The 15,511-nt window shown below is 47.4% G+C and overlaps 1 protein-coding gene across 1 annotated transcript in view; it reads left to right on the top strand.

Annotated features, from left to right (window-relative positions):
- The window catches only part of wbp1la (WW domain binding protein 1-like a), a 73,871-nt gene extending 62,555 nt beyond the window's left edge, over positions 1-11,316 (top strand). Inside the window, exons 3-4 of the mRNA XM_078413372.1 lie at positions 6,679-6,840; positions 7,883-11,316. Of these exons, the coding sequence (XP_078269498.1) occupies positions 6,679-6,840; positions 7,883-8,682 (962 nt within the window). The 3' untranslated portion in view covers positions 8,683-11,316. The remainder of the gene's footprint in view (positions 1-6,678; positions 6,841-7,882) is intronic.
- Positions 11,317-15,511: the final 4,195 nt, after the last annotated feature.

Here is a 15,511-nt window from a genome sequence, read left to right as displayed (position 1 = left end):
GTTTTTCCAAGGACATGCAAAAGTCCCTCAGCTCAAAAATTTCCAACTGAGGAAGTTTAAAGATAAAAACTAAAAATAGCAGCTAATTACATAAATGATGAAACTGGAACGACCAATCCTTTAGTCAGCTTGTGTCCTGTGGGCCCAAATGCCTTGAGAGAATAATTTGCAGTTTTACTGGATGTTTCAAGATGTGAATGATCGACTTTTGGGTGAAGGAAGAGGCGGCGTGCTGATTACGAGGAGAAAACAAAAAGACCAAATGCTGGGTCGACTCAGCGAGTCAGGCAGCATTTCTGGAGAACATGGATAGGTGACATTTCGGGTCTGGAATCGTCGTTTTTGTTTTAAACAAGCCTCTGCTGTCTCTTGTGTACCGAGGTACAGAGAAAAGCTTTTTTGTTGCGTGCTATCCAGTCAGTGGAAAGACTATACATGATTACAATCAAGCTGCCCACAGTGTACAGATACAGAATAAAGGGACTAACGTTTAGTGGCAGATAAAGTTACTTACCGTTCTTTTCAAAGATGTCTTTAATTCCCTTTTGAAATTTGCCATTGAATCTCCTTCCATTCTTTCTGTCAATCTGTTCCACATCGTTAAAACTTGACCTATTTGTGTGTATAAATAAAAGTAGAGTCTTTACTTGGCCGTAAGGATTAGAGTTGGAGAGGTCGGCTTGTAATGTTGTTAATGTCCTCCACTGCTGCTCCACCACTGCAAGCTGCATCCGAGCCACAAGCTCTGCCTCTTGGGGCCTGATCTAATTGAGGCCCAGGCTGCTGCAGGGCCTCCAGCGACCCATGAATGTGCCATCCCCTCCCCCCTCACGCCCACTGCTCAATACAAATGTTGAGCACATGTATCATTGAGCATTTCTTTTAGTTTCTATCATCACGTCTGCTATAAGGAGAACCCTGATTTTCATGACTATTCACAGAATGGAATTCCATTATCTGGGGAAAGTCCATTTGAGATTTTGATTATTGGGATTGGTTATTATTGACATGTATACAGAGTAGGGTTGTCAACTTCCTCACTCCCAAATAAGGGACAACGGGTGACGTCACCGCCCCGCGCCCCACGTGACCTTACCCAGCCAGTGGCCATGTGATCCTGGTCCACCAATGGCGGGCACCTGGGCCAGGAGGCGGGTTGCTATGCAACCTCTATTAGGCAGCGCCTGGGCCTACACTGTCTGGGACTACAGCGGCCCCTGGACTACAGGGTCCGGGCCTACAGTGTCCGGGCCTACAGCGGACCCCGGGCTACAGTGTCCGAGCCTACAGTGTTTGGGCCTATAGCGCCGTCTGAGCCTAATATGGGACAAGGGCGGTCCCGTACGGGACAAACCAATTTAGCCCAAAATATGGGATGGCCCAGCTAATACGGGACAGTTGGCAACCCTAATACAGAAATACAGTAAAAAAAAAAATTGTGTGCTATCCAGGCAAATCGTACCATACACGAGTACAATCAGACCATACACAAGTTGAGGACACCAGCATCTGCAGTTCCTTTTATTTGTATAATGATTAGTAAAGGTGTTGGGGGTATGGGGAGAAGGCAGGAGAATGGGGTTGAGAGGGAAGGTAGATCAGCCATGATTGAATGGCAGAATAGACTTGATGCACCAAATGGCCTAATTCTGCTCCTAGAACTTGCGAACTTATGAACCTCACAATACAAGTATTGCAGAGAAAAAGTAAACAAGAGCGCAGAATGTAGTGTTACAGCTACAAAGAAAGTGCAGATTTATTTTTAAAAAGCATAAGGGCCGAAACAAGGTAGATAGGGTGATCGAGAATACATCCTCGACATATGAGAGGTCCGTTCAATAACTTGATACAGTGGGGCAGAAGATGTTCTTGGTTGTCATGAAATGCTTGGAGAGGCTAGTCAAGAAGCACATCTGCGCCCTCCTTCCTCGCAACATGGACCCACTACAGTTCGCATACCGTCCGAACAGGTCCACGGATGATGCGGTCTCCCAGGTTCTACACACCGCTCTCTCTCATCTGGACAGCCAGGGGGGCTATGTGAGGATGCTGTTCATTGACTTTAGTTCAGCATTCAACACAATAGTCCCCAGCAGACTGGTTGAAAAGCTGCTGGAACTGGGGCTTAGCACCCCTCTGTGTGCCTGGGTCCTGGACTTTCTCACTGCCAGGCCCCAAGTGGTCAGGATGGGGGAACACACATCTAGCTCCCTCACCCTGAACATAGGATCCCCCCAGGGCTGCGTCCTTAGCCCCCTACTGTACTCCCTGTACACACATGACTGTAGGGCCAGGTTCAGCTCAAACTCCATCATCAAGTTTGCTGATGACACTGTGGTGGTGGGCCGGATCTCCAACAACGATGAGAAGGCCTACCGGGAGGAGGTGGCTGATCTGGCACTCTGGTGTCAGGACAATAGCCTCCTCTTGAATGTCACTAAAACAAAGGAGCTGATTGTGGACTTCAGAAGGGCTAAACATCCAAGGACGTACACGCCACTGGAGATAAATGGGTCTATTGTGGATAGGGTGAGCAGTTTCAAATACTTGGGAGTCCGCATCGCAGAGGATCTGACGTGGGCAACGCACATTGCCGCACTGGTGGGTAAGGCTAAGCAGCGCCTTTACCACCTTAGACAACTGAGGAAATTCAGAGTGTCGCTGAAGATCCTTCATTGCTTCTACTCTGGGGCTGTAGAGAGCATCCTGTCCGGCAACATTACAGTCTGGTTTGGGAACAGCTCTGCCCAGGACAGGATGGCCCTGCAGAGAGTAGTGCGTTCGGCAGAACGCACCATGGGAACTACACTCGTCCCCCTGCAGGACCTATACATCAGGAGGTGCAGATCCAGAGCAAGCAAGATCATGAGGGACCCCTGCCACCCCAGTAACGGACTGTTCCAGATGCTACGGTCAGGCAAACGCCTCCGCTGTCACGCTGTGAAAACGGAGTGGATGAGACGGAGCTTCTTCCCACAGGCCATCAGGACTGTCAACTTTGATAACCCCAGAGACTAAATTTTTGTCGACACTTTTTGTGCTATGTTTAGTAACTTATTAACTTTATTTATATGCTGTAACTGTAATTCTTTTTGTGCACAACCCGCAGGCATTGCCACTTTCATTTCACTGCACATCGAGTATGTGTATGTGACAAATAAATTTGACTTGACTTGACTTGACTTGACATGCTTTCAAATTTTTGTATCATTCGCCTGACGGGAGAGAGGAGAGAGGGAATGACCAGGGTGCGAGTGTTTCTTGTGTATGTTGGCTGCTCTCCCGAATGTAAGACTATAACATTTTTAACAACTCTGAACTTGAAGGGTACAAGTTGGTGGCAGACGCATGGCCTCAGTGTAATCTGCTGTCCTATACTCTTGTAGTTGAGTATGATTGTTCCTATGTATAGTGAGGTTTTTAGTGAACTGTATGCATAAAGGCACTTCACTGTAGCAAGGTACATGTGACAATAAGGTACGATTGAGGCAGCGTGAAGTGTAGATGGAGTTGATGGAAGGGAGGTTGATCTGTGTGATGGACTGGACTACATCCACAACGCTCTAATTTCTTGCAGTCTTGGTCAGAGAGCAGTTACCAGATCAAGTTGCGATACATCCCCTACGTCATGAAGGACCATGGTTTCCGTTGGCCATAGCAGGTTGTTTTTATTGATGTCGCTCAGCTTGGACAGGAAGCTCAATGCCGTCTATCAAGGTTGATCTCTGTGGAATAGCAACTGCAACAGAGATTTATCGTCAACGCTAACAAAGCACATATCTGTAAAAAAAAAAAATTTTAAATCCACTTTTAATGATCTTCGAATGTTCCAAGGCATTTTTCACTGAGTAAAGAACTCTTTTGTAATTTAGACTTTAGTCTTTAGGGATACAGGGTGGAAACAGGCCCTTCGGCCCACCGAGTTCGCACCAGCTAGCGATCGCCCCGTATACTAACACTAGGGACAATGCTATTTTACTGAAGTCAATTAACCTACAAACCTGTATGTCTCTGGGATGCGGGAGGAAACCGGAGCACCCGGAGAAAACCCACACAGTCACGGGGAGAACGTACAAATCTAAACAGCACCTGTGGTCAGGATCAAACGCAAGTCTCTGGCGCTGTAAGGCAGCAACTCTACTGCTGCACCAATGTACCATCCTGAAACTGAACAGTGAAATTCGTACTTGCAACATCAGTGTTTAAAAAAAACATTTGGACGGGTACATGGATAGGATAGGTTGAGAGGGATATTGGCCAAACACAGGCAGGTGGGACTAGTGCAGATGGGGTATGTTGATCGACATGGGCAAGGTGGGCCAAAGGGTTTGTTTCCACGCTGTATAACTCAACGACAATGACAAGCAGGTCACGGGGAGAACATACAAACTCTGTACAAACAGCACCTGTAGTCAGAATCGAACCCGGATCTCTGGCATTGTAAAGCAGCAACTTTACTGCCGTGCCACCATACCTGACAGAATAAAATTATAAGATTATGCTGTTATACAAAGTTATCGCCAAAACATAACTGAGAAATTTGGACGGTTGAGGGGGGGATCTGGATGAAACTTACCAAATAGTGAAAGGCCTGGATAGAGTGGATGCGGAGAGGATGCTTCCACTAGTGGGAGAGTCTGGGACCAGAGGGCACAGCCTCAGAATAAAAGGGCATACCTTTAGAAAGGAGATGAGGAGGAATTTCTGTAGTCAGAGGGTGGTGAATCTGTAGAATTCATTGCCACAGAAGCCGTTCATGGATATTTTTAGGGCATAGGTTGACAGATACGGGTGGCAGGGGTTATGGGGAGAAGGCGGGAGAATGAGGTTGAGAGGGAAAGATAGATCAGCATGATTGAATGGCGGAGTAGACTCACTCGATGGGCCGAATGACCTAATTCTGCTCCTGGAACATATGAACATGAAATGCAAAACAACATCGCTCAGTAATGAGGCCCCGAAAGACGGGGTTGTTGAATCTACTTGCGTGGGAAAAGAAGAGTAGGCAGAGGGGGAAAGCAGCACCTGTGTGTCCTTTCAAAGCCTGGAAACAAAACTCGAGGGCTCTTTTTTTAAACATCCTGTGTGGAGAGGGAGATTTGCTGAGTCAGTCTGCTTCTGCACATGGTGTGAGAGACAGCTGTTCCAAGCAGGGCAATGTGCTTCCTAAAACATAATCTCTAATACTGGCCCCTCTGCACGCAAGCAAACACACTTCTCCGGACTAATTCAGCTGAAGTAAAAGGCTTTACAAGTTCCAGAAAGCTGCGATGCATTGTAACCAGTCCACTGATCCTGCAATAATCAACCACCAAATAGATAGCATTGCTAAAATTCTTTGCCGAACTGCTTTATTTATTGGACTATAAAATAACTTGCACACAAAAACAGTTTTTCCCTTCCTCGCCCTGACTTCTTAAGTTTCACTTCATGACCCTTACGTAATTAGACAGGAGCACTGAAAACTTGTTGACCGGTTTTCTCCAGACATTGACTTTCACTTGCCAAACACAGAATGATGGAGTAACTCGACGGGTCTGGCAGCATCCGTGGAGGAAATGGATAGGCAACATTTCGGGTGTGAAGAAGACTCCCAACTTGATGCATCGCCTGTGTTTGTTCCCACCACGAGTGATGACTGACCCGCTGAGTTCCTCCAGCATTTTATGTTTTGCCCAAGATTCCAGCATCTGCAGTTCCTTGTGCCCTCACTTTTTCTCACTTCCATAGTCCCAGTTCCTCCTCATTCCTGACCAATGCTGTTGTCCATGAATGCCATGATGAATGTGCCCCTCCAATCAGTCTGAAGAAGGGTCCCGGCCCAAATCTTCAGCTTTCCATGTTCTCCAGAGATGCTGCCTGAACCGTTGAGTTACTCCGACACTTTATATCCATCATGGTCATGATTAGGTTTAGGTTTATCATTGTCATGCATGTACTGATATACAGTGCCAAAGGCTTTGTTTTGCATGCTATCTAGAAAAACAAGTAATACAATCAAGTTGAACTCAAATACGATAGAGCAAAGGGGAAGATACAGAGTGCAGAATATAGTTCTCAGCGTGGAAGACACTTCAGCAAATCAAGAAGGGTTAAAATGGCTCTTAATTCAAAGATCCATCTCATTCCTGGAGCCTTAGGTGTACGAATGATTGCATTGCTGAAAGGTCATCACAAATAGATGTGTAGAGTGTGAACATTTTTCAATCAGTCTGAAGAATGATCCCAACCCGAAACTTCACCTATCCATGTTCTCCAGAGATTTAAATTAGAGATACAGCATGGCAACAGACTCTGCAACCCACTGAGTCCGTCCGCACTGACCAGAGATCACGCCATACATTAGCTCCATCCTACACACTAGGGACTATTTACAAAAGCCAATTAACCTACAAACACACACGTCTTTGGAATGTGGGAGGAAACCGGAGCACCCGGAGAAAACCCACATGGTCAGAGAGAGAACACGCAAATTCCGTACAGACAGCAGCCGTAGTCAGGATTGAACACGGGGCCCTGGCGCTGTAAGGCAGCAACTCTATGGCTGCCCCACCCTGCTGCCCAGGTGTGGCCTGCCCTACTCTAGCACTCCAGCACTTTGTGTGTTTTGTTTTGTAGACCACCATCTACTGTCGCTTGTGTCAACAATGACTGATATTTCTCCTCTCTTCTCTTCAGGGTTCTGGCTTGTTTGGACCATCATCATCATCCTGAGTTGCTGCTGCATCTGTCACCATCGACGGGCCAAGTTGCGACTACAGCAGCAACAGAGACAGCGCGAGATCAACCTCATTGCCTACCAGGGAGCACGCAACTACTCCCTGCTCCCGCTCTACCTGAGTACGTGTCTCTTTCTTGCTTTCCAGTTCCCTGTGAAAACTATGCTTAGTCGTAGAGTCACGTAGAGCGTGGAAACGGGCCCCTCGGCCCAACTTGCCCACACTGACCAACATGTCCCATCTACACTCGTCCCACCTGCCTGCATTTGGCCTATATCCCTCTAAACCTTTCCATTCCATGTACTTGTCCAAATGTTTCTTAAACGTTGCGATAGTACCTACCTCAACGACCTCCTCCAGCAGCTCCATACACGCACCACTCTTTGTGCGCAAGTTATCCCTCGTTCCTATTATAAGAAAATAACTGCAGATGCTGGTACAAATCGAAGGTATTTATTCACAAAATGCTGGAGTAACTCAGCAGGTCAGGCAGCATCTCGAGAAAGAAGGAATGGGTGACGTTTAGGGCCGAGACCCTTCTTCAGACTGATGTCAGGGGGGCGGGACAAAGGAAGGATATAGGTGGAGACAGGAAGATAGAGGGAGATCTGGGAAAGAGAGGGACAGAGGAACTATCGTTCCTATTAAATCTTTCTCACCCTCACCTTAAACCTAGGTTCTCGATTCCCATACTCTGGGCAAGAGACTGTGTGCATCTACCCAATCTATTCCTCTCATCCTCTATTAGATCACCCTTCCTCCTGCGCTCCAAGGAATAGAGTCCCAGCCAACTCAACCTCTCCCTATAGCTCAGGCCCTCAAGTCCTGGCAACACCCTCGTAAATCTTCTCTCAACCCTTTCCAACTTTACTAGAGTCTGTGCATCTAATCTATTCCTCTCATGATTTTGTACACCTCTACCAAATCACCCCTTATCTTCCTGTGCTCCGAGGAATTGTCCTGGCCTGCATTAGACGATTAAGGAATGGTGGAGCCCATAATTGTAAGCTGGTGAAGAGGTGCTATGGAAGGGATATAAGGGTGCGAACAGTGAAACTCATGGGATGACGTGGGTGGGAGAGAGGAAATGCAGGGGTTACTTGAAGTTAGAAAAATCAATTCGTTAAAAGCTTTTTTTCCTCTTCTTCTCTTCTCACTCACAGGGTTTTTGCCAAGCTATTTGTTGCCTCCGTACGAGGAAGTGGTGAACCGTCCCGTCACGCCTCCGCCCCCCTACAGCGCTTTCCATCAGCAGCCCGTCCCGCAGTGTAATGGCCCCTCCATCGCGGAGGCACCGCGGGCTCCGGCGGCCCCCGGAAACGCGGTGCTGACGGTGTGCGAGGCGGTGCCTCGGCAGGACAGCTCGTTGGGCTCGGACTCGCCGCGGGGGTCGTTCAAGGCACTGTGCCGCGGTGGGGCGGAGGAGCTGGTGCTGGGCTCAGAGCGGGAGCCGGTGCGGGACAGTCGCCCGGACCTGGAGCTGGAGGACGAGGCGGAGGAGTTTGACTGCCCCGAGAAGGAGCAGCTGACCGGCTACTACCCCGGCTCATCCTCCAAGATCGAGGCCTGGCACCAGCAACATCAGCCCAGCCCGGAGATCAAAGACACGGACAAGACCCCCGGGAGGCACCGGAGGTTCACCGGAGACTCGGGCATCGAGGTGTGCGTCTGCAACCGGCACGGGGACGATGCCAGGGAGGTGGACGGGCTGATGGATGGCACGGGCGGCGCGGTGGAGTACTGCAGCACCTGCGACATATGCGACGCATGTCCCCGTCCGGACATGGGGGAGGAGGGCGAGGAGGAGGGGGAGGGGGAGGGGGAGATGGAGGGGGATGGCACAGCCGAGGAGCGTAATGAGCAGCACCGCACGGGGCTGGACGAGCCCGTCTGCCTCTTGTTGGACACCATCAATGAGAACGAGCTGCTGCAAGCCCACCAACGCCACGACCCCCAGACCTAAAACCCGCGGCCCCGACCCTCCGCCGCCCTGGTCTGACGTGTCGCACAAAGAGGACTCTCCTGTGCTCTTGTTACATCCCAATCGCTTCTGGTGTCGAGTGTAACCTAGTTGGGGTTGAAGGAAAAGACAGCAGATGCCAAACCACTGGGTGGGATCACTGCTCAAAGACGACGGCATTGACAGTTCTGAACCCCACCAACAATGTCGCTCCGTGCACAAGACCCGCCCTTTGGTGGCATAGAAGCAATTATAACAACTGGAATTTTATATCCAGCATTTAAATTTTTAATCAAAATGTATTTGCATGGGATTGTGACCCTCTGTTCACCTTGAGTTGTTTGAAGAGGCCACTTGTGTCCTTGTAGGAATGACGGCATTGTCCGTCTGAGTTGAAGTTGCAAGCGATCTACTACAATGTGGGAGGCTTTGGCTCTGACGCACTGTGTACTTTCCTGTAGAAGGGGGGGGGGGTGATCGTTCTTTTTTTTTCTCCTGGGACTATGCACAACAGCTTTAAACTGCTTAAAGGGCAATCCTCCTGTGTCATCTCTTTCTCTCTCTCTCTCTCTCACGCACACACACACTCTCTGTGCAGAAACATGAGAGTTTACTTGTTTGTCACAGTTTTATGTTCACGATTCGTTACGTCGCGTTCGAAGATTAAGGAGGTGTAGTGAGGGACAAGGTGACCTCCTCACCTGGAGTTGACTAAAAATCGACATGTAGCAAAAAAAAAAGAAAAGAATGTGAGAAATGTACTGGGATATGCGATTTTTATTTTTTAAAACTTCTGCTGGATCTTTCGGCATAAAGATGTCCGTAGTGCGGAGAGTGCCTGGTTGATGTGAGTGCAGTTTTAGAGATGATTTAAGCGTTTCCTATGTGAAACTTGTGTGTCTATGAATGGTGTTTGACTGGTGTGGTTGATGGACTCGGCAGCAGAGCAGGTGAACTCCGCTAGTCCTATGCCTACGATCCTTTGGACAGGAGAATGTTTCCTGTGTGTGTGTGTACACCTGTTTGTGTGCACTTGTGTGTGTATGTGTGTGTTTGTACCATGCAACAGAATTGCAGGCTGTTTTGTCTTCTTTACATCTTGTCCACAACGTGTACCCACTGTGGGTGTACAAGGCAAGGGTAGGCTCTGAAATACATACACGACCTCAGCATATCCCAAAGCGCTTAACAGCAAACCAAGTACTTCTGAAAACCAGCCACTATTTGTACCACAGGAAACTTGGCATTCAAATGTGCACACAGCAGGCTCGAACAGCTGTGAAGCCAAATGACCACCTCTGTTGCATGTTGTTGGTTGAGGAGTAAGGGCTGGCGGGAGGTCATCGCTGGCCCCACTTCTCTACCTCTCAGTCTGGGACTCTCATGTCTGATGAAGGGTCTCGACCCAAAACATCCATCCTTTTGCTCCAGAGATGCTGTCTGACCCGCTGAGCTACTCCAGCATTTTGTGTCAATGTTCGGTGTTAACCAGCATCTGCAGTTCTTTCCTACACATCCACTCCTTTACGGGTCGTCAATATAAAGTCCTAGCCATACGATGATTCCTTCAATAGTGCAATAACATGCCCGAGTCCAAACGGGACAGGGTGGGTGAACTTGAGTTTGTATCTGCAAGTGTGCCTACTTAGTTTTGACTGTGCATGCCATGATGCCAAATCTGAAATAGGACCAGTCACACCTCTGTAGTCCATCCATGACCATCGGTTCATACCACTGTGTGGCTGACAGCTCACTTTTCCTCGATTCCTTCCTCCCTGTCCCCACCTGCTCCTGTTACATCATATCAATTACTACTCGCTGAGTTTCGGATTAATATCCATGTTTTGACTTGCCCATCTTCTGTTTCATCTTCAGTGACTTTGGGGAATAATGGAGATGCTTTGCGGTAAATCCACCCAACGGCTTCATCTCAGTTGCTTTGGACGAGGGTCCTTATGGGTAACCTTGGGGTGTTGACCCCCCCCCCCCCCGCCAAAGGGGAAGGAAGCCATTGACTGGCGGACCAGGGATGGGTGACACCAGGCAGGAAAACGCTTTCATTCCGACCAAACCGAGATGCGCAATAAAGCCAAAGGAACTCGAGAAGACCATAGATTGGCTGCTCATCAGCAACCTTTGTGGGCGATTGAGACCTTGAGGTGGACTAACTGACAAAACAGCTATTGTAGTAACCCTATTATTTGTTGGTGTAGGGGGAGCTGAGCTGGGAGATCAGCACTATAATGGACAAAGCACAAAGACCTTTTCAGGGAATGGCCTAGGATTTCCAGTCCATTCACAACCAGTTTTGAGGTTTTCTTTTCTTTAAAAAAAAAAAAAAGAGGGATGTGAAGTGGGGAAATAACATATCTGCAGCACGTTAACTAGCTATGTGCGGAATTAAAGTTAGGCTTGTTGTTTCGATTTGAAAACTTTTATTTTCAAAAAGAATTTGAATTGTATAGACATAGCCTACAGAATGCAAAAATACATTCATAATGCACAGAAGAGTGGTCAAGAAATTGTGGTTTTCATGTGGAGATTCACACGTGCAGTGCTCCTGCCAAATGCTGGCTTGCACTTGGTTTTAACATCACATTGTAATTTTTCAATAGATATTTTAATGATTTATTAAAAAATCAATAGAGCCCTGTGATCTCCTGGTCATTATTTTTCTCGTTTAAGTAGCTACAATATTGAAGTCATTGATTTGTCTCCACACACTTTTTCTCCCCACTCTGAGGGTGGTGGGTGCATGGAATGAGCTGCCGGAGGAGGTAGTTAAGGCAGGTACCCTCGCAAAGTTTAAGAAACATTTCGACAGATACATGGATAGGACAGGTTTTGACAGATATGGGCCAAACGCTGGTGGGTGGGACAAATGTAGATGGGGCATGTTGTGGCCATGTGTGGGCAAGTTGTGCTGTTTTCACGCTGTATGACTCAATGACACCCATCTCCAGCAGACACTTCTGATACTCTAGGATTGATTGATTGAAAAATACAGCATGGATACAGGCCCTTCGGCCCACTCAGTCTACGCCAACCACCAATCACCCGTTCACACTAGTTCCATGTTATTCCACTTTCACATCCACTTCCGAAATGCCTGGGGCAATTTTCGAGAGACCGATTACCCTACAAACCCTGCACACTATCCTATACAGTAGGGACAATTTACATTGTTTTTTTAACTGAAGCCAATTAACCTACAAACCTGTACGTCTTTGGAGTGTGGGAGGAAAACGGAGCACCTGGTGAAAACCCATGTGGTCATAGGGAGAACGTGCAAACTCCCTTACTGAGGTTCCACAAGACTGTCAGTCCACCTAGAAGAGTCCAGTGTTAAGAGTGTTTTAGTATAAGGATACAGTGTGGACATTTGACAATTAACAAAAGTCAATTAACCTATAAACCTGCATGTCTTTGGAGTGTGGGAGGAAACAGGGGCACCTGGAGAAAACCTACATGGTCACAGGGAGAACATACAAACTCCGTACGGACAGCACCTGTAGTCGGGATCGAACCCAGGTCTCTCTCACTGTAAGGCAGCAACTTTACTGCTGCGTCACTGTACCGCCCTGTTACTGTCTTACGTCGAAACGGAACAATGAAATTCTTACTTGCAACTACACCATAACAGGCTTGGAATTATTGTAATCAATAGATAACACAACAAACGAACAAAGTCTGAAGATGGGACCCGACCTGGAAAGTCACCTACCTATTTTCTCCAGAGATGCTGCCTGACCCACTGAGTTACTCCAGCACATTGCATCTTTTTAAACACAAAAAAAGTTAAATAAATTAAAAACCCAATATGTAGCAAAATACAATACAAGGCCCAAAGTCTCGAGTGCAACCCAAGCAGTTTGTAATTGGAGAGAGTTAGATTTAACTCTTAGGTTTAATGGAATCAAGGGATATGGGGAGAAAACAGGAGCGGGGTACTAATTTTGGATGATTAGACATGATCGTATTGAATGGCGGTGCTGGTTCGAAGGGCCGATTGGCCTACTCCTGCACCTATTTTCTATGTTTCATTGTGTATACATGGAAAGAATAAGGAACTGAATGTGGAAAGGCAGATCAAAGTGCAAAGAGTGTAGCTCATCCCAGTATGGTGCCGCAGTGTGATTTCCAGGTCATTGCTTCCTACCAAGTGCTGTTGATAGTGTTTGTGTGGTGATCCATGTTCTTTTACCGAGAACACAAAGTGCTGGAGTAACTCAACAGGTCAGGCAGTGTCACTGGAGGACATGGACAGGTGACGGTTTAGGTCAAGAAGCTTCTTCAGTCTGAGTCAGAAGAAGTGTCCAAACCCGAAACCTTGTCTATACATGTCCTCCATAGATGCTGCCTGATCTGCTGAGTTACTTTGATCTACCACTTTTCCATATTCTGTTCCTTATTCTTTCCATGTATATACCATGAAACATAGAAAATAGATGCAGGAGTAGGCCATTCTGCCGTTCGAACCAGCACCGCCATTCACTATGATCAGTCTGAAGAAGGGTCTCGACTCGAAAGGTCACACATTCCTTCTCTCCAGAGATGCTGCCTGACCTGCTGAGTTACTCCAGCATTTTGTAATACCTTCGATTTGTACCAGCATCTGCAGTTATTTTCCTACTCTAGCACTTTGTGTTCTACACAAGATTTCAGCATCTGAGTTCCCTTATGTCTGCATGTTCTTTTACCACCCGGGTGACCTTTCCTTCTTGTCAACAATCTGTACTTGTACTAATGGTAGAAAGGTCCTTCACAGCAATAGATCGTAGCCAAGATACACACAAAATGCTGAAGTAACTCAGCGGGTCAGGCAGCATCTCTGGAATAGGTGACATTTCAGGTCGAGGCCCTTCATCAGACTGAGAGACAGGGTGGGGGACACCAGAGGTATGGTAGTCAGACAGAACAGGAACAGGCCCATCATCTCTCCAAGTCCACGCTGATCATCAAACACCCAGTTACAGTAATCCCACTTTATAATACCCACATTCTTACCAACTCCTTCCAGATTCTCCCACTCGCCTACACTCTGGGTGTGCAGGTAAACGACAGATATATAGTAATTTAAATCTCCAATCTATTTAGATTAACCTACTAGCTCGCATGCCTTCGGGATGTGGGAGGAAACTGGAGCGCCTGGGAGAAACCCCCTCGGTTAGTTTGGAGCAGAATTAGGCCATTCAGCCCATCAAGTCTACTCCACCATTCAATCATGGCTGATCTATCTCTCCCCCCTAACCCCATTCTCCTGACTTCGCAACATAACCCCTGATGCCCGTTCTAATCAAGAATCTATCTATCTCTGCCTTAAAAATATCCACTGATGGCCTCCACAGCTTTCTGGGGCAAAGAATTCCACAGATTCACCACCCTCTGACTAAAGAAATTCGTCCTCATCTTCCTAAAGGAACGTTGTTTAATTCTGAGGTTATGACCTCTAGCCCGAGACTCTCCCACTGGTGGAAACATCCACTCCACGTCCAGTTATGTGGGTTATGGGATAAGAACAAGGAAACGCCACATGATGCCACACCAGGTCAGTATCGAACCAAACCGCTGCTGCCGTGAGGTAGATGGTCTAACTACTACGTTGAAGCACCATTTGGAAGAAGTTGAGGTCGTCTGTTCTGATGAAGGGTCTTTGCACTGAAATATTAACTCTGTTTTCTCTGCACAAATGCTTCCCGAACATGATAATTGATAATTTAGAGTTTTGTCACGTGTACCGAGGTACAGTGAGAAGCTTTTTGTTGCGCGCTAACCAGTCAGAGGAAAGATGACACATAATCACAGTCAAACTGTCCACTGTGTACAGATACAGGATAAAGGAAATAACGTTTAGTGCAAATTAAATGGAATGCGCTGCCGGGGGTGGTGGTTGTGGCATTTAAGAAACTGCATTTGGATATGCAGGGAATGGAAGGAGGTGGATAATGTGCAGGTAGATAAGATATAGTCTTGCATCAAGTTCGGTGCAGACATTGTAGGATGAAAGGCCTGCTCTTGTGCAGTGTTGTCTGTCATCAAGGATCCCCACGACTGGGCCATGCCCTCTTCTCACTGCTACCGTTGGGCAGGAGGTACAGAAGCCTAAAGCCCCACACCACCAGGTTCAGGACCAGCTACTTTCCCACAACCATCGGTTTCTTGAACCGGCCAGCATCCACTTTGATCTATCGTTTTCACACCTTACCCTTCCATATCTCCAGACTCCCTCTCCCCTGACTCTCAGTCTGAAGAAGGGTCTTGACATGAAACGTCGCCCATTCCTTCTCTCCAGAGATGCTGCCTGACCCGCTGAGTTACCCCAGCATTTTGTGCCTACTGTGTAAACCAGCATCTGCAGTTCCTTCCTGCACAATCCTAATCCTGCCTCAGTATTGGAACACTGCGGGCCACCTCTTCCACTACCATGGACTTGTTTTCTGATTATTTTTGTACTAATACCTGTTTTTCTTTGCATCCTTTTCCTTTTCGTTACATGCATCCTGTGCATTGTGTATCTGCCTCTGTGCCTCTGATGCTGCAGCAAGAGTTTCATTGTCCCTGCACCACACCGTACTCTTGCACACCACAACAAACCTGAATTGCTTTGGAACCTACCTCTTTCCTGCCCTCATTTGAGACTTTAGGCTTTAGAGACAGAGCGCAGAAACATGCCCTTCAGACCGCCGACCTGCGATCCCCAGTACACTAACGCTATCGAGGGACAATCTTACAATCTTACACGAGGGACGACAATCTTACCATTTTACCAAAGCCAATTAACCTACAAATCTGTACGTCTTTGGAGTGTGGGAGGAAACCGGAGCACCCGGAG

Source organism: Rhinoraja longicauda, chromosome 16 (genome assembly GCF_053455715.1).
Source record: "Rhinoraja longicauda isolate Sanriku21f chromosome 16, sRhiLon1.1, whole genome shotgun sequence".
Classification (NCBI taxonomy): Eukaryota; Metazoa; Chordata; class Chondrichthyes; order Rajiformes; family Arhynchobatidae; genus Rhinoraja; species Rhinoraja longicauda.
This window is presented reverse-complemented; position numbering and strand designations above follow the sequence as displayed.